At 45.3% G+C, this 18,797-nt stretch overlaps 1 protein-coding gene across 5 annotated transcripts in view; it reads right to left on the bottom strand.

The window, feature by feature from the left end:
• GAB1 (GRB2 associated binding protein 1) overlaps positions 1-8,728 on the bottom strand; it is a 101,302-nt gene extending 92,574 nt beyond the window's left edge. Inside the window, exon 1 of one of the 5 annotated variants that reach the window (XM_056362703.1) lies at positions 8,297-8,728. In XM_056362703.1, coding sequence (XP_056218678.1) covers positions 8,297-8,368 — 72 coding nt within the window. In that variant the 5' untranslated portion in view covers positions 8,369-8,728. The remainder of the gene's footprint in view (positions 1-8,296) is intronic. The other 4 variants (XM_056362674.1, XM_056362678.1, XM_056362684.1 and 1 more) reach the window with 4 other exon arrangements.
• Between the last annotated feature and the right edge of the window lie 10,069 nt (positions 8,729-18,797).

Below are 18,797 nucleotides of genomic sequence, written 5' to 3' on the forward strand. Positions count from 1 at the left end.
GGTCTATTTGAAGGCAGGAGTATTAACTGTGTTTGAATAGCTTCCTGTATTCTTATTCCATAACCCAAATCTAATCCTGTGAACTCCTACTGTCAGCAATAAACACCTACAGAAGTTTTATTTTGTTTTTCAACCCCAAGCCCCAGAAAACAGGAAGACAAACCAAAGTCTGTCTATTTTTGTGGGGTTTTTCTTTTTTTCCTTCCTTTTCTTTTGAGGCAGAAATACTGAAAAGCCTGGCAGTAGCTGTAACCCCAGAGAGGCACATGCTGGCCTGCACCACTGAAACCCATCACATTCCTCCTGGGGTGGAGACAGGCTTACCCTGGAGGAAGGCAAGCAGCAGATCTGCCATCACCCTGCCCCAAGGCTGGCTGTGCTGGAAAGTGGGTGGGGAAGCAGATTTAGTTTGTGACAGCCACAATCTCCACTGCCACGGAGAGTTTATCTGGCATTTGTTTTCACTTATAAAGCAGCAGGACAACTCACACATGACCAGCTCGCTGGCTGGAAAACTTGTGCAGGGCAAGAGGCAAAGAGACAAGGTTGCTGTTCTCCTGATAGGCAAGGTCATCCTTGCTGCCATCCCCAGCCACCAGGTACAGCCACTGGCCTTGCCTGCATGTAGCACCACAGCAAGATTCTTCACCCAAGCTAGCCAGCACGTGGCAGAAGACAAAAATTACCTCCTTTTTAGAAGCAGAGAAGGCAAAGTCTTCTTCTGGCTTCCTAGAAATTCTCAGAGAAAAGAACAAGCACAGCTCCTGAAAAAGCTTTTTCTTTTAAAAAAAAAAAAAAAATCACTCCATCAATAAATCGCTGCATAAAATAAAAAACAATCAATATTTTTTCCTCAAATTCAGTTCTTTATGTGGGGCCTAAACTCAGCTGTCCAGAAGTGAAAAGCTGGTATACTAACTTGACACCACCTCCTAGCAGAAGTATCACCTATTTTTCATGGTATGTTTTTACACAGAATTATTTGTATTATGTACAGATGTTATGTATCACAACATACAAACTATACGGACATAACTGCCTGACTTTTTTTAGTAACATGTTGTTATACCACCAGTTCCAAGATAGACAACTATCATACTGTCATTTACCTGGAATAAAAAAAAGAAAAAAAAAAGAAGAAAAATGTGTCACTAACCTCAGGGAATTTAATCCTGAAGTTGTAATTTTGATGCATAAAACAATTATATTCCTTCTCCACAGTAAAAAAAAGATAGATCATTAGAGACTTCAACAGTAATGCAGCCTCCTTCAACTCACAGAGTTACCTCAAACATTTCCCTACTGAATACTGCTAAGGAGGCAGTCAGATACTATATAAGATTAGTTTTTTACAACTAATAGCTGTGTGGCACAGGAGCCTCAAAATTTAATCATGAGAAACAAAAAACTTTGTCAATAGCTGGAAGCAAGACCAAACACAAGCACAAAAAACAGACTGTAACCTTTTACTGGAAGCCAGGTTTGGCTGGTTTTTTATTTTAAAAAGCTCAGAATTACAACTAGCATATTGCACTGAGCAATATGTACAAAGCTAACGCTATCAATACAACTATGTACACTTTTCCTAAACAAGCCACAGAATTCCTAAGAGACAAACCACGATAGCCTAATCAAGAACTGATAAAAGGGGAATGGAGAGCAAACAATATTTATTTTTGGTCTGGAGATGGCAGAATCTACCCACCTCCCTGCAAAAAAAAAAAAAACACCAAAAAATCAAGTAAATAAAAACATAGTACTGCCTTAGATATACTTGTTTGTATATATGAGGAGCTGAATTCATATTAGAGTCCCTAAAACAGCAGCAAATTACAGTGGACTAGCAATATTCACCTGTACACAACGCATACCTGCCTTGACAAGATGATCCCTTTCTGTCTGATCTTTCTGCCTGCCTTGCTCAAGTAATTTGCATGACATAAGGTCTGTCCCTCCTAATGAAATACTGCAATTAAATTGCAACAGTTGAAATTGCTTCTATTGGCAATAAAATGATTACTCATTGAAACAGAAAATTTTAAAGTAACTTTGAAAAAGTCTCAAGAAGTCTGTCATTGCAACACTACAAAATGAGTTGGGCTGAAGAAAATAAGGAGGTGGTATCTTTGCTTTATGTTTTTGTTCTACATCGACACAAAACTTATACCTCACCAGTCGTACTCCCCTTCTTGATTTATGAAAATACTTCACCCAGTTTAGTTTGGTGACATATTTTCAGACTAGAAAAAGTAACGGCTAGACTAAGTAGTACACAACATCCAAGCCAGAGCCATCTACAGTACACAAAATAACTCTCTCCCTTAAAATTGCTACATTTTGAATCACTGATAATCCTTTAACTTTTTGCCAGGACTTCTGTCAAAGCCATGAGTGAAATTTAATGGGAAATAAATGTGTTCTAAATGTCTGTAAGAGATTACATTTGATTCAAATCAATCTGATCCAAAAGTCATGTCAAAAAAAAAAAAAAGACCAAAAAACAATGCCTCAGAAGTGTTCAAACCACCATTCCAAGGTGGTGGGTTTTTTTTAAAGAGAGAAAAAAAAAAAAGAACACTGGAAACAGTTTTATGTCTGTCACTTTCCTCTCTCTAAATAAGGGGCCTGAATACCAAAAAAAAGGAGGAATGAAAATGGAAAGATTCTCTCTCATCTGAAAGACTGACCTGGTCAACCAAAGGCCTCCTGAATTACTGCCCATTTAGACAGTCCAGGCCTCTAAGTTAGGGGTTTTTTTAGCTAAACTGCCCAATAAAGTATTATTTTCTCAATATATCCAATTCCCATTTCATACAGCTGCTTTGGGCTTACAATTGACTAAGAGGCAAGGTCACTGGCATATAACTAGAAGTTAAAATCATGTTATTTTATTATTTTTTCTGGTTGGTACATACGTTGCTTATACCGAATTTTTAACGCTGCAAGACTGTGCATACATGGAGGAGCAGCCACTATGCAGCATCAAGAAAGCTGGAGACATTAAATAGTTTTTCCACTTCCTCCCCCTGTTCCCAGTTAGTTCTTCATTGGATTGCAGTCCCCTACCAAAAGGCTGAAGCATACTGAAAGGATAAGCTGCCATACATCCAACTGAGAATGGTCTTCAACATCACAAAGTCAGAATTTCAGCATTTCCTCATCTCAGCTATTACAGTCTCAAATTAAGGGTTAATATTTAACACCCGTTAAGAAAAATTGTTCACATCAAGGAACATCTTTAGATTATCGGGCTTGTTTCAGCAGTTCACCTGCACTTCCAAGGGTAATGGGGCAATTCCTGTTACTTGAGTCTCCAACTTCCCTACCTACACCAAGAAAAAAAGTCATTCAAGCAGTTCAGGTACTGTCTTGACCGTCCAAGCTCAGAAATAGTTAAATTAACAGTATGCTATATGAAAAATAGAATAACTAGCAGAAGATACTTATCTTTCTTACTACTGTATATTAGACTTCTTAATCTGTTTTATATACTGTCACCTGCTCATACCCTCTGAAACTGTCCACTGGCAGTTAATTCAAGAGCACACACCATAGGTCAAGAACAAACAGTGCTGTAGTTTTGGCAGCAAAGTCAACACCAGCTGCTAATGTTCCATCAAAGATGATAAATACTTGTACGATGAGCTCCATGCTCCTCATGTGAGACTTACACCTACACAGCAAGTTTAGGATGTAGGTATACCCCCAAAGTCATACCCAAGATCATTTCAGCATCTTCAGTTGGCACACAAAACACCACAACTTCCATCTATAATCAACAAAAACATTATGTTAGTCGTGCTCCTGAATTCATGGCTTAAGGTTTACTAACGCGGGTTTAAAAATATCAAAAGTCAAAATACTGGTTCTTGAACAGTGCGTAGCAGAAGGGAAGGAACAGGCTTCCTACTAGAAGGAAACGCTTCTGCACAAACACCAATGCCTACAAGGTCTTCAGCAACTCCTGGATGAGCACAAGCACAGTCAAGATCAGAATATGAAGATGTCACATAACATTACTTGATTACACTCATTGGTCTTGAGTTAGCTTGACCCAGCTCTACAGGGACAGCACTGAATGATGTCAAAGAAGTTTATCGTGGCTTCTTTCCTTTTCTGTAAACCAAATGTCTTCTTAAATTTGCTCACTATGCTGATGCAGGATCACACAAAAAGCTTTAACCCAAACAGGTGCCTTCCAGAAAAAGGGCTTTTGTTAGGCACTCCAGCTTTTCCCAGATGACAACTATTCTACTGAATAAAACATTTCTTAACACAATTACATATCTTAGCACATTTAAGTATTACTCAAGATAGAAGAAGCACCTATGTGATTAGTGCCAAATTGCAACTGCCAAACCCCAGTAAAATGTTCGACTTCTATTACTTTTGTACCTATACCATCTGAGCCTGTAGTTCAAACAACAATAACTAGCTTAGTAGTCTGACACTTTTTTAGTTGCTGTCTACAACTGAGAACATCAGAATAAGTAAGAGGATGCTGTATGTAGCCTTGTCTGAATTATATCAGTGCCCTTTACGACCTGGGGAGATCAAGCCTATTTTAATTTTTAAACTCTTTGGTTTTAGATTAATACACGCACAATGAATAGTAGCAGTCAAATAACCAAGGATTTTTAGTAATAGTTACATCAAAATTAAGGTTTCCTAATTTACTTTCAAAATACTCTTATGAAGTCCTACAAGTACAGGGAAGCCTATCAGATACAGCAAAATCTGAACCAACTTACCCCCAAAAGCATCTTCTCCTTTCCCAACACAGTTTATACATGATGTTTTTGATAAAGTTTTACCTTTCATCAAATAAAACGTATTTCACTAAGCGGAACATGTTAGAATACTGAGTATTATTATATTACAGCAGCAGACTTTCTACAAACCAGTTCCATAAACTAACCATCAACACTAAAATCCTGACTTCAAGCCCATCCAGTTGTCGTACTGAGCCCTAGCCACACCACAGATGAGTGCCTAGGAGTTCTAGGAGAGAAGTTAGAAGACTTACTCCCATTCCCTCAAGCTTTTCTCCCTTGCTTTACCAAGGACAGCTGTATTTAAGTAGCTGGTAGTTTCTCAGCATAATGGCAGTAAAAAAAAATCCTCTATGCAGCTACCACAAAGAATCAGCTATTTTAACTGGCACGTGCACACCAGAACTGTAGCTTAGCAGAAAACCACGAAGCCAAGGCTTACTATCACTTTTTAAAGGACAGATGGGGAGAAAGGGTCTTTCCAATGACATTTTTAAAAATAAGGGGACCAGAGCAGAAAAAGTACAGTAGGTTAAGGTCAGGGCATAAAGTTTTGAGAAACTGACAGCAAAAGAACAAGTGAGGAAATAGAACACAGAGTAACAGAAGCTGTCAAATTTAGCAGTCCTCCATCCCTATGCACAAACAAGTTCTTTCATGTACTCACACAACCACAGCACAGGCTGTAGAGACCTGTGCTGGACTTAGCCCCAGCTCCCTTCCCCTTCTCCTCTACTAAATAGTCTTGGACCTCCAGCTGACATCAAAAGTTACTTGTATTTTCCCCAGAGATCCGCTGCTGGAAACGACCGGTCTATTCCAGCAAACAAACTGTTCTGAATACCAGCTGCAGGGAACCAACAACAGGTGCCAATGGTTACCAGAAAGTTACTTCCATACCAAAACCACACGAACAAAACATGAAAATAGAACTCCTTTTAAAGTGGGGGAAAAAAGACATAGATGACAATAAGGCATATATTCAAGGAAATCTGATTTTTCCACCTGCAGGACAGGGTTTGTTGGCTTTTTTTCTTTTTTTAGCCTCAAACTGACTGTAAGCTAGCTTTAATACCGTGTCCAACTGTTTCAAACTAAAAATTTAAGTCCCTGTGAAACATATGTCTATGTACTAGCTTCAAAGTGCTCCTTTTCACCCTTCCTAAGAACTGAAACCATATTTAACTGCAATTTCAGACTTTTTATCTCCCTTCCCAGATGGTAACCTGGGTCTGCCCCAACACTTGCATGCAAAAACTAATAGAGCATGAAGTTACAATTTTCCATATATATATATGTGAAAAGCATGTGTTGCAGAAAAGCAGTTTCCTATTGAAATCACTTTCCCATCTTTTTGTCTAGTGCAGCCTCTTGAAATATCACCAGTATAAAATATGGCTTTGAAAAACACAGCTCTTCTGTGCCTTCACCTCAGCATAAAATTACACAGGACATAAGCCAACACTTCAATAAGTGCAGTCGGTTAAAGGTCATCATCTTAAGTACATCAGCTTTCCGTTTGCTTGAAGATGGCGATCGTGATGTCAAAGTCACTTTTAGGTCTTCGAAGTCAACGTGAATCTTCAGCCTACAACTGATCAGGCACTACAGACAAGCGGGACGAATTTTACTTTTATGTCCTATAAACTGTGCCTTTCTTTTATACAAGCAGAAAACAGCCTGAAAGTGCACGAGATTTAGGCTTCCAACCTTGTGGCCGCCAGTGTATGAAGATGCTAAACCAAGCCATCCTCCTATAAGTTTGCTGTACTATCATTCCGATACGTGCCTCCTCAGCAAGCAGATGCCCCTTCGAAATGAAAATTAAGGAATTACTTCTTTAGGACAGGGAACAACTTGACCAACACTGTAGTCAGGTTTTTCCTCGCACAGGTTCTGACACTATCGCAACATGGAAATGGAGCTATAAATATACCGAAAGGGCAGCATATTTAGGGGCTGATTTATGGTATCGATTTAGGAGGGAAAACTTGCGTACAACTCTGTGCAGTAACAGCGTAACTACACTTGATTTAGACTGGAGCAGGAAATTTATTTAAACTTTAAAAACACTGATACTGCTCTTAATTCCTACACATTGGTAAAGCGTCATCCTGTGACTATACATATACACGTGGAGGATTGGCCAAAAATACAGTCTGTGTCCAATTTGGCAGGGAAGCACAGCCCTGCTATGACCCATCAGGACGTTCTCTTTGCAAGTCTGATCCTGTGCCCTTTGCACGAACAGGATTTTTGCCATTGGGAACCAGAGCATGGGCTATCCCAAATATTATTTTTTAATTTCAAAAGTGTCTCATTTCACCAATTTCCTGGCATTTTTTTTTTAAAAAAGTCATCCGTAACAGCAACAGTTCTTCAAGAAGCAGTCGTTAATTGCTAACAGATGAAAATAACACGGTCACATTAAGATCCACATTCAGATTCTAAGATGAATCTGAAGGTGTAGCTGCTTAAAAAAAACCCAACAGACAAACAAAACACATTGATAACTGGAAAGGCCGTTTCTATTTAAATACCACTTCACTGGCTAAACGAAGGGTTAAAAAAAAAAAAGGGGGGGGGGGGGGAAAGCAGGCCCAACATTTTGTACCAATTACCCAGATGCCGCGAAGCGAGCCGGGTGCCAACGGGAAAGGGCTCGGCACGGACGACTCCTGGCATCACCCACTCCCCCTACGTGACTTGACAGCGTCCCCGGGCGCCCCGGGAGCGCGGCCGCGCACGGCACCGCGGCTGCCCTCTTACGGAATCTGCCCCCTCAGCAAACGCGCTCCATTTTCCTGCGAGCTCAGTGTCAGCTCCGCTACAGCCTCTGCTGAACGTATTTACTTCTCAGCAACAGTAGGCTGAACTCCCAAGTCAGAAAAAGAGGCACTTTTTCCTCACAACTCCCTCCTCCACCCCGCCACCCCCCCCTCTTCCCCGATGCCGAGGGCTCCGGTCCCAAGGGCAAAGCCCCCCCGGCCCCCGCAGGGAGGGCTCCCGGGGCATCCCCGGCTCCCGCCGGCTCCGCGCCAGCGGCCCCCGCCGCTCTCCCGCCGGCAGCGGCTTTCGGCCCGCTGCACCCAGCCGAGCGGCGCCCCCCGCCCTCCCCTCCGACCAGGGAGCAGCACCGGGGCAGCAAGTGTTTACGTTTAAAAATACATATATACCGAGCCCGGATCCAAAGGGAAGACGGAAAAACTCCGCCCCCCTCCCTCTCCCGACTACCTCGGAAAGGCGATAAAAGCAGGGGAGAAGCGTCTGACCGCTCCGCGCCCCTTTTGTAAGGGGAGGGAGGGGGGAGAAACAAGGAAAACACAGGGTGGGGAAGCCCCGCGGGACGCAGCGGGCGGCGGTCCCGGCCGACGCAGGCAGGCGGCCGGGGGGAGCTGCTCGTCCGCGGCGGGGCCCGGCCGGGAGGGACCGCGCGGGGAGGCCGGGCCGGGCGGCAGCGGGGAGCCCCGCCGGAGGAAGAGGCGGGGAAGGGAAGGGGAGCGCGGGTGGGAGAGGGCACTCACGTAGCGTTTCAACTTCTTCTCCGGTGGGGACTTTCGGAGCCAGCCCGAGCAGACCACCTCCCCGCCGCTCATGGCTGGGCCGCCTGCCCGCCGGGGCAGTCCTCCTCCTCCTCCGGCAACAGCGGCGCCCGGGCCGGGCCGAGGGAGCCCCGAGACGAGGCGGCAGCACCGCGCCCGCTCCGGCCTCCCGGGTCTGCGGGGCGAGGGGAGGGACGGGGGAGCGGTGTGTGTGTGTCTGTCTCTCACGCACAACAACCAGCCGGAGCGCAGCGGCGAGCGGGACTGAGGCGAGAGGGTCCCCCCGTCCTCCTCCTCGCCGCCGCCGAGTCACACGAACATCGGGAGAGACGACAGGGGCGGCCGCCGCCCCGCCGCAACTTCGGCTCCGGCGTCCCAGGGCAGGATCCAGCCACCGCCCCGCGTCGGTGGCACCGCCCCCCGCGCCGCCGGGACCCTCCCGCCGGGGAAGGGCCGCGGGGGGCTTCCCCTCCCCTCGCCCCGCCGCCGGGCCGAGCTCAGCGCCGGCCGCCGCGGCTCCCCCGGGCTCTCGCTCCTTCCCCTTCCCCTTCTTCCTCCTCCCCCTGCGCCGGGAGGAGGGGATCGGGCAGCGCTCCTGCCTCCTTCGCCTCCAGGGGGGAGCGGCGGGGCGGGGGGCGGCCGCAGCTGGGTCTAGCCCCGGGGCTGGGGCCGGGTCCTCTCCCTCCCGGCGAGCGTGGGAGGGGTTTACCCCAGCATTCACGGCGTCGTGTCCGCGCCCCCAGCCCACTTCTCCCCCGAGCGCCGGCCGCCGCGGAGCAGCCCAACGGCGGCACCTCGCCTGGCCCAGCGCCGGCCCCCGCGCCAGCCCGAGCGGAGCAGCCACGGCGCGGCAGCGGGTCCCCCCGAAACTCCGCCGGAGCCTTTTCAAACAACAAGGGCCGGGAGGGAGAGGGGAGGGGGCGGCGCCTGGCGGAGGGATCCTGGGAGCTGTAGTCGGCGGGCGGCAGCGGCCGGCGGGCACTGCGGCGGCGCGGGGGGGCCGGGGCCGGGGCCGGGGCCGGGGCCGGCGGGCGGGCGGAAGGGAAGGGGCCGAGGGACGGACCCCGGCCCGCCGCCCCAGGGGCGCGGGGGGGGGAGGGGCGCTTCGCTTCGGTGCCGTAGGACGGCAGGGCTGCGAGGCGGGGGGACCGAGGTAATGACCAGTATGAAATTCGCGGCTGAAATAGTGATTCTTCGAAACCCACCGCCAAGCCTTCGGTAGAAGTGGGGGGCACCAAAAAACAACCCGGAAAGACCTACAAGAGCTGCATTAAAAACAACTCGGCAAAAGTAAACTCCTCTTAGGAAAAAAAAAAAAAAAAGAAGTTCCAGCGCTGGGGCGTGAGCGCGGCGAGGCGCAGGGCGGCCGCGGCCCTGCCCGCGGGCGGGGGGCGGGGGGCGCCGGCGCTGCTGCCTTGGGCGCGGAGCCGCGGCGAGGGGCCGGCCTGTGGCAGCCGGGGTGGATTCGGTAGGGTGACCTCCCTGCAACAGCGAGCGCCCACCCGCATGGGTGCACCCCACGCTGCAGATCCCCCCCCCCCGCAAAAAAAAAAAAAAGTTTCGACTGCTTGTGCCTGCTCACCGACCTGCGGCATTGGCGACAGCAGGGAGTGTGGTGCTGCCAGGCTGCCCCCGGCAAACAGCCGCACACCCGGGGCCGGGCGGCGGGCACACACCGAGCGGGCCCCACCGGCTGCACCTCCCGGGGCCCCCCCGCCGCCGTTGCCCGGGGCTGGACGCGGGGCCGGTGCCTTTGCTCCCCCCCCCCTTCCCCCATGTTCCCTCCTGGCTGAGGGCCGGGCGCTGAGCTCCGCGGCAGGGCTTGCTGCTCCGTCCGCGTACAGATAGATAAATACCCCCAAAAATAAACAAAACAAGAACGGCGACAGGGCCACCCTAAACACTATTCAATTAAAAGGGAAAGACCAAAGTCATGCAGCATCTCTGCTGCTGGTGCTTTCTGTCTCTTCCACTCTGCCAGAAAAGATCCCCATATATATATATAAATATATATATATATATATATACACACACACATATACATATATACAGATTATTTAACTGCAGCCTTTTGGCATGGGACCGCTGTGGTGGTTGTTAGCCCTCTTGCTCTTCCACCGCAGCGAAATAGTCCCCCTAGTGTGCCGTTGAAGGGAGCACTGCGATGCTGCCGTTCCTCAAGGTGTGTGGCATTTAAAGAGTTACCAAGCAGCAGCCGTAGCGGTTGAACAGGGGCACTTGCAGAAAAAACAGGAAAAATAAAGGGGAAAGCCTAGACACATGGAAGTCAGGGCATCAATTTCACCATAAATCACAATAATGATGACAGGTGAAGCACTAAAGGATCATCAAAGAAGAACATATTTTGCCAAAAACACTTGAGAAAAGATAAATGGTGAATGTTGGCCTTTGTCAATATTAAAAGTGCACAAATCCAAGCCTCCAAACCATCCCCATGTACGTTTCTGCATGATATCCTCAAAGGTCCCTCAGTGGGGCTACTGGAAAGAGTGAAAACGCGATTTGATGCGTGCAGTTGCTGAGCATGAGCTCAAATAGTACTGCTAGGTTTAGAGTTCAAGCTGGGTTTCAGTAGAGCTTTTCTGTTTAAACCACTAATGCTGTTGTTTAAGAATCTCAACGTTTGAGATTATCCATCTGTCAGATAAGACCACAGTATTTTCCATTTTCCTTTAGAAACCTGGAGACAACTCACTATCGTCAGAGCAAGAACATGTAGAATCAGTGTGAACTCACTAAAAATGCCATTGGCACTGTAGCATGATCCAATGGTTCATTTAAAACCCATTAATTAACCCCTATCTTGAGCGCTAACCTAAGAAAGCCAGCGTCTTCTAGCTGAAGCAGACTTTTTGGAGGCAATGACCAAACAAGCTATCTGGTCCAAAGACACAGAACTGTCCCTGAGGTCAAATTTCAAAACATTACATTTGTATTTTAAAACATGCTGAAACCGGTGTTAGCCTGGAGTCCAGCATTAATTTTCATATACTTGTCATATATTCATTTCTCAATTCATTTTCTAGGAAATAGCTATCCAGAGACAAATTGTGTGTGTGGGTTTCATCGCTGCCACATAACAATAAATCATAGGTTAGGGGAAAGGAGTTAACGTCAAGGATAGTGCTAAATATAAAGAAATAAAAACTGCCTGTTAGACCATACGATGTTGTTGAGCCTAATCACAAGCCCCAATACTGGACATAAAAATGATTTATTGGATTGCTGAATTAAAGAAAATATAATACAGCCAAGAAACATTTCCAGATGACTGGTTAAGATTTGATGTCTGGTGGGCTGCTCCCTTTCTAGTCATGGCGGTGGATCTCCCCTGCTGTTCTCCACCATCTGAGCTACCCATTCACAGTTCCACTGGTCATGAAATGCATAAACAGCGCGATATTTAGGTCTGACCCTTAATGACTGCATATTTACAGCTGTGAAACTATCTGTGAAGAGAGGTTAGTGGGCACAAACAAAATCTCCATGTAGAAAAATCCTTACACTCAGCTAAACGAGGCTAGGGCATCATTTCCTGAAATGAGGAGGAGAGTCACTAAGACCCCTGTCAAGAACAAATGTTTCAACCAGCTCGCCTGCTAATGTTTGGTTCTGAAAGTTTTTAAACATCATTAAGCGTGCTCCATTTTGAAATTCTGCAATGTGGCTTGTGCTTGGAAGTGCCAAACACCCCCCAGGGGGTAGTCACTGCTTGCGGGATTGCTGTAACCCCGCATCAGGACATGGCCACCCTCTCCCCTCACTTTGTCCCGACAGGTTATTTCTGTACAAGCATGCTGTTACTCAGGAAGCCCGGAGGATAAAGGTCCTTTGAGCTCGATTAATTGCACTATGGAGGTCTTTTGTGTTTGTGTACAAGGCCAGTCCTGGAGGAAAGAGGATTTCCTTTGCCTTGCCAGTGTATCAGTGGTGGCCTGAAAAGCTGCAGAGGTCTCTTTGTGCCCGCTGGGATCAACCTTGCGCATTCGCTTTGCAAACAGTCCCTGTCCGTGAGGAATTGACACCTTATTTTTCAAACCAGGTTCTCTTGATTCAGACCCTCTTTGTTTCTTTACTAGCAGCAAGAAAACAATCAAAGACTCTCAGCTCTTTTGCAGTGGGTTGAGTTACTGAGGGGGTCGTGCGCCCCCCCTCATTTTTGAAAAGGAGCTTGCCATTGACAGCTGCCGGGGGCCAAGACGAGGATGTGCCCAGCGGAGCGGCTAGAGCAGGGAGCTCAGAAGGGATCCCCCCTTGTTGCCCGCAGCACCAAAACCCTGCAGACCCAGCTACCGCACCACTGCACGTGTTGCTATTTCCAAATCCCGCACAGCCATTGCCATTCAGAGCAGTACCAGTTTTGTGATCGGATACCGTGACCGGCTATGCAGTACACAAAACACTGCCTAAAATGCACTTTGACCAGCGAGGTGACGCCATGCCCTGATATGTGACGACTACAGGCACGGTCACGGTCCTTGTGCCACCTTCCAGCTTTCTGCGCCGGAGTTCAGGCTCCTGTGACGGTTGGTTGGTCTCAGCTACTACCTCCCTTCCACCAGCACGTGCAAGACACCTTAATTCCTCCATTGACTTTCTGTTCTTTTGCAGGTGTGTTCCAGAGTGTTCTAAATGGGTTCTCCAAAATTTTGGAGGAGACTGTTTATATATCTCACCAGATAAAGTAGGTCATGTGGAAATCCATTTGCCTCTGGTTTGTTTGCCAAGCCACCTCGACAAAGGGAACAGGAGCTGATAGAAGAGGAGATTAGATTCATATGGGTTTGTTTTTAAAAATACAAATGATGTTAATTTCTCATGCAAATAGCTTAGAAATCCTGGACTCACATAATAAGACGGTGCTCGCTACAGCTCCCAACTTTGTTTTATACTTCCAGTATGAAAACGTGTGCATTCCTCTGTAGTTTAACGTTGCAGACACAGCCAGTTGTAGTTCCTGATAGTGATCCCTAAACTATTCTATGCTCTTTGCTTACACTTGAAAACAAAATTTGTCCTTCATTATGGGACAAGAGACTTAGCACTCCAATAAAAAATTAATTTCATAATTTTGCATATCAAACTATATCCCAAAACATCTTTGGGTATTTATGCCACAAGGAATCAGTGCAAAAGGACAGATACTTTAAAGCTTGAAAAACTCTCCATTTAGACATTTGTTTTCATCTCAGATATTTCCCTCTTGATTTCAAAATTATTCCCAGGTAAATTTAATCTCCAGAGTTAATTTGGTCAGTTCATGGATGATGTTATCTACTGTTTCTTTCAGACTGTAGTTATTTAGATTATTTGGCAAAGAGACTGAGGAAGGTAATACAAACCAGACATAATTAAATGGGATGACTGTAGGTCCACACGCCTTAGGGTTGTTTACTGGTTGTTAAGCTACCTCTTGTCACTTCTCTATTATTCCTTTTAATATCGATGTAGACAAATAAAGGCAAGCATATACTACAGAACCCTTACAAAAAAAAGGACCAGTTTTCAGTTCTGCATTGGTGTAATACATTGAGCTTTTCTTTGTGATTTTTGTAGAAAACTCTCTGTCCCACCTCTGGAATGGAAATTCACTGGTAAATGTTTGTCCTCTGTGGTTTTTTGCCAGGGGATCAGTTGACTACCTGACTTCATGCAAGGGAATTTCCCTTCTCTTTCTAGACTCAGCAAGGAAGAAGGAGCAGGCTGGCTGGCTGGCCAGCCATGCAGAAACCTCGTCAGGTCTGTGCTGTTCAAAAATTAATCAGCAAGATTTTTCCCTCCGTAAGGACAATACCTTTGTACCTACCCTTGTGTACTGAAAATGTGTGGACTTTTTCTATCATAGGAAGCATTTTACAAGTTCAGCACAGTGGAAACTTAATAGCTCAGGCACGATCGGTTTGGTCTTGTAATAGAAATAAGAATTACTCTAGAGAAAATCATGTTTTCAGGAAAAAAAATTAATGCATGGTCATATAAGAGACCAATACTACAAGACTATGCATAGTCAAGAAAGCCCCACCCAAGCTGTTTGGGTGAGCATGGTTTGTCCTCCAAAAAAGCAAAGTGGAAGGTGTATTAAAGATGTCCCAAAAGATAAATTTATTGCAGTGTAGAATACTACCAAGGAGCAAGGAAAGGCTAAGAGGCAGCAAATACGAGGACATTGCAGGCTGGTGGTTTCTGTTACAGTATAGAATAGCAAGCTCATGCCAGGGAATATTTTGGTTAGAGAACTTTTTCATACAATACAGCAATTTCAATAATTTACCTTACAATGTGAGTATAATAATAAGTTATGTTAACTAGATTTTCTGCTTTTTTCTTACTCTTCTGTGTTTGAATCTGCATTGCTTAAGCAATCCATTGCAACTGGCATTTGAAAATAAAGTAGGGAAATCAAAAGTTTACCTACAAGTATCTGAAGAAAAAAGGAAAAAAGTCTGGATGCGAGGCAGGATTAAGATGTGTTTAGCTGAAGCTCCTGTCCCCCTAACAGATTAATCCAAGAACTATGCTGCAGTGCTCCCAAATTTAAATTATTAAAATAATTTATACAAAAAATTAAAGTCACCACATGTCTTGGAATATTTTTGATACCCAGTGGGAACATACAGTTAGAAGCAGGGAAATTAGGCAGTACAAAAAAAAAAAAAAAGTTGCTTTTGAGGAGAGGTCAGTCTAATGAATGCAGAAACATTGCAAAAAAACAACCCACCATCACAAGACAGAGATGACAGCAAGACGGTGCCTTTCTAACATGCTTTCGGACTACAGGATGACACATTAGGGCCCAAACCCACATTGTTTAGGACATGGCACTTTGCAGAGAAATTGGCACTGCTACAAATTGTCTTCTCTTCAGGACGCCTCCGTCAGAAACGCCTAGCCCTCATGCTAAGCAGTTCCTTTTCTGACAGCTACATTTACTTATCTTTTATCTTACTGGAAGAATAAGGAATGCAAGCCTTTCACAACACCAATACTTTCTGCTGGAGTAAGGGCAGTTCCAGGGATAGTCCTGACACTTGCCTTCAGCCTCAGCCAAGGGGGGCTCCTACTTTGTTAAGCCAGCTAGCACTGCACATCATCCAGGCTGGGATCCATCTCACTGCGGTCACCTACGGTGGTGTGGTTTGCACATGCACTACTCATCCGCACCTTCTTAATAGTCAGTGGCGAGAGATACAGGCAACTAAGACACATTTAATTTCTCCCAAAGGCAGATGTCTGAACTGATTGGGTGAACTGTCTTCTTGAAGTGCTTGTTTATCTTCATTGACTTTAAAAAAAAGTCTAGACAACTAGCTCAGTAGTAGACAGCTGTGCGTGTGGCATGTGAAGTTAGGTAAGATGGAACCTTAGCATGTCAGGAAAGCAACCATGTTCTTGGATGTGAGTGCCGTTCCTGAGTGGGGATCTCATTTATTTATTTCAGTTGAGTGTTTTTGAGAATTTTGAAAATCCTCAGCCTATATTGCTAGCAGGGATAGGAGCTCTAATGAATTTACAAATTGGATTAAAAGATCTGAGAGCCAAACACTTTGCACTCATCCAGGCCGAGCACACAAGAGGGACGTAGTCTTTCTGTAGTTATTTCTAAAACCTGTAGTGCGTTGGCTTGAGACTTCCAGAGCCTGAAGCTAAGGAGACATAAATGTGTTTCTACTATTATTTTATCAATCTCTACCATAATATCTGAGATCACTATAGCATTTTAAATCCCCCAAATACGAAAGAAGGTGTACTTTTCTGCCCTTCCAAACAGGGAAAAAGGGATATTTTTTTTTTCTTTGCAAGATTTTAATTATTTTATTTTGTTTTATTTTAAGAGTTTTCACACTCGGCTCTGGCTCCACCAGAACAATCTTTTTCATAGATCTGAATTCTTTCAGGCTCAACCTCATCTTTTCTGGCAAGAATTATTATCTTGTCAGGAGTGCACCGTAGTGGAGCAAAGCAGACTGTCTCACCTAAGCGAGTGGAACATACCATATTGCCTGAGCTTCAGTTACATCTTCCAAATGTTTCTGTACTCCCCAAACCAGAAATAAAAAATCACATTGGAGCCAGCAGGTTAGAGAATGCATGGTGTTACTGTCAGGGGAAGCAAAATGCCTGGCCCTGAGGTCACACGGCACCCATGACAACGCAGACACAGGTTAAGAGAAACAGGACAGTGGGAGGACAGAGGAGTCATGGCTGCTTTTTCAGGGTGTCTCAGGCCAAGTCCATAAAAAAGGGGAGGAAGGGACAATTACATGTAATTTTGCAAGTAGCATCAGTGATCAGGTTCACAATTTAGGAGGACTGTTGCTTTTCTCTCGCATTACTTGCAGTACTTCTGGAGGACAGTCAGAGCTGTCGGTAATACACAAGGAGTCGAATCTGAGGGATAACAGAGAGACAAGTTTTGAGACAGGTGTGGACTCATTCTTGCCAACACTGCAAAATTCAGATGAAATCTGAATAGCTCAATAAAAGTCACTAAGGCAAAAACTCCTTCCTTTTTCTCCTTGCCACAAAATGATGCCTCTTTGGCATTTTTCAGTGGAGCTGGAGTGTCAAGAGGCTTTGTCCCTTCTGCAGCTCCTCAGCCATGCTACAGAAATGCCACACTCCCTTTGCTTCTTCCAGGCACAAACAAATATTTTAATTTAAAAAAGATAAATCAAAGGATGGGGAAAATTATTTCTAAATTAGAGGTGAAGAGAATAGAATGTTCTACTTGTATCTAAAAGCAAACTTTTAAGTTTCCTAAAAATCACCATATATTCTCTCCAATCTCTATCCTTCCACTGCTACTGTCTCCTTGATGGTAACGATATCCCAGTTCACCGATTAGGCCATCACCTTGTCGGCCAGGTCATCCACGGTGGTAAGAAATAAAACTGTTACTTGATCAGACACACAACACCAATACTGATATGTGAATAGTCACCATGAACAGTTCACTAGCAAGCCACAGTCTGCAAGAAACACAAATTAAACTGTTCACAGGAAACTTACAATCAGGCAAAAGAGCTACATTTGACCCCCAAATAAATATTTTCTGCTAATTGATCTGTCTACCTCTACTGGAGACTTTTACATCATGTTTTAAAGGATTTAATGTCACCATTTTTTCCAGAGTGTAAGTCTTGTGCTCATCTGTAAGCTGTCCGTATTTCCTGTGGGCTGTCACAGACAGATAGCTCTTTGTGCGTTTTGAGATGTAAGCCTTTAGTAAAGGATTTGGTGTTTCAGGAACGAAAAAATTACTTTAATATATTTTTACGACATCGCTATTATGGCATAATCTTGAATCGGTCACTTCATCTGCTGCGTGCTGAAATCTGTTCCAGAACGGTAGCTGTTGCAGGCAGGCACGAGGCACAGGCGTTCCTGCCGTTCAGCTTCCATCACACAAACACTGTAGGAAAAAGGCGCTCGGCTGGGGTTCATCCCAGGGACCTCGCTGTAGGCCTCAGGTGTCACTGAGGTCTTTCATCACATGCACCGAATATTTCACAAAGTGTTCCTCCAGTGGTTTTTTTCCTGAGGAAAAAAAGAAAACTTCTGGAGTTTGGGTGTTAAAAAAGCAATTGAAATCATGATTGTGTGAAGTAGCGATTAAAAGTGTTTTTTTAAAGGATAGCACCTACCAGAATTCTCTTTAAAAATGTTAATGGTAATTTTTTTAATGCTGCTACTTCTTCTTCTTCTTCTTCCCAGTGTTTTTGGATTGCTGGAAAGCTTCCTCTGGGTATCCCTGTTCCTCTGGAAGCTGGATGTGTCGGCAGCGTTTCCTTTATATGTGGAAGAAGTCAGTGATCCAAACAAAATCCTCATGGAAAGCAACAAGAAGGATGCAAACAGGTCAACATGGGGTAAACTGTGGTTAACTCAGAATGTGGGAAGACGGAGGAAGACCTGGTCGAAATGGTGCAAACCAGCAGCTCAGGACTGGTCTGTCGCTAGCCAGTGTTTCAGCCAGACCCTCAGCAAGTCAACCCTTCCCGTGCCAGGTTCTGCACCGCTAGCAGAGACTGCCAGGAAATAAACAGCTAAGGTGGCCAGACATCACTGAGTTACTTCTCCAGTTTCCTCCAATGTGCCACTGCTCGACGCTTTAGGCAGGAGGAGGGAAGGAGGAAATAACTCTTTTCAACTCCTCAGAAAGGGAGAATCTTACCCATAAAGGACGATGGCTCACCCACAACCCCATATGCAGTATGTTGTACTGAACTTTTTTTTTCTTAAAAAAAAGATTTCTTATATCTTTTTTAAAGATTTAAGACCAGCGTCACACTCTGCCCAGTGGGTAGCTTCACAGACAGTGCTGGCTTGGCGAAGCGCTGACTTTTTTTTCTTCAGAAAGTGCATTACTGAAGAAAACTCACTGTTATGTTTGCTGCTTATTATTCCTGACGTGTTAATTTTCTAATTTCCTTCTTAATATTTCTAATGTGTAGATTTTCTA

The sequence above is a fragment of the Falco biarmicus genome, chromosome 1 (assembly GCF_023638135.1).
Source record: "Falco biarmicus isolate bFalBia1 chromosome 1, bFalBia1.pri, whole genome shotgun sequence".
In the NCBI taxonomy this organism is placed as follows: Eukaryota; Metazoa; Chordata; class Aves; order Falconiformes; family Falconidae; genus Falco; species Falco biarmicus.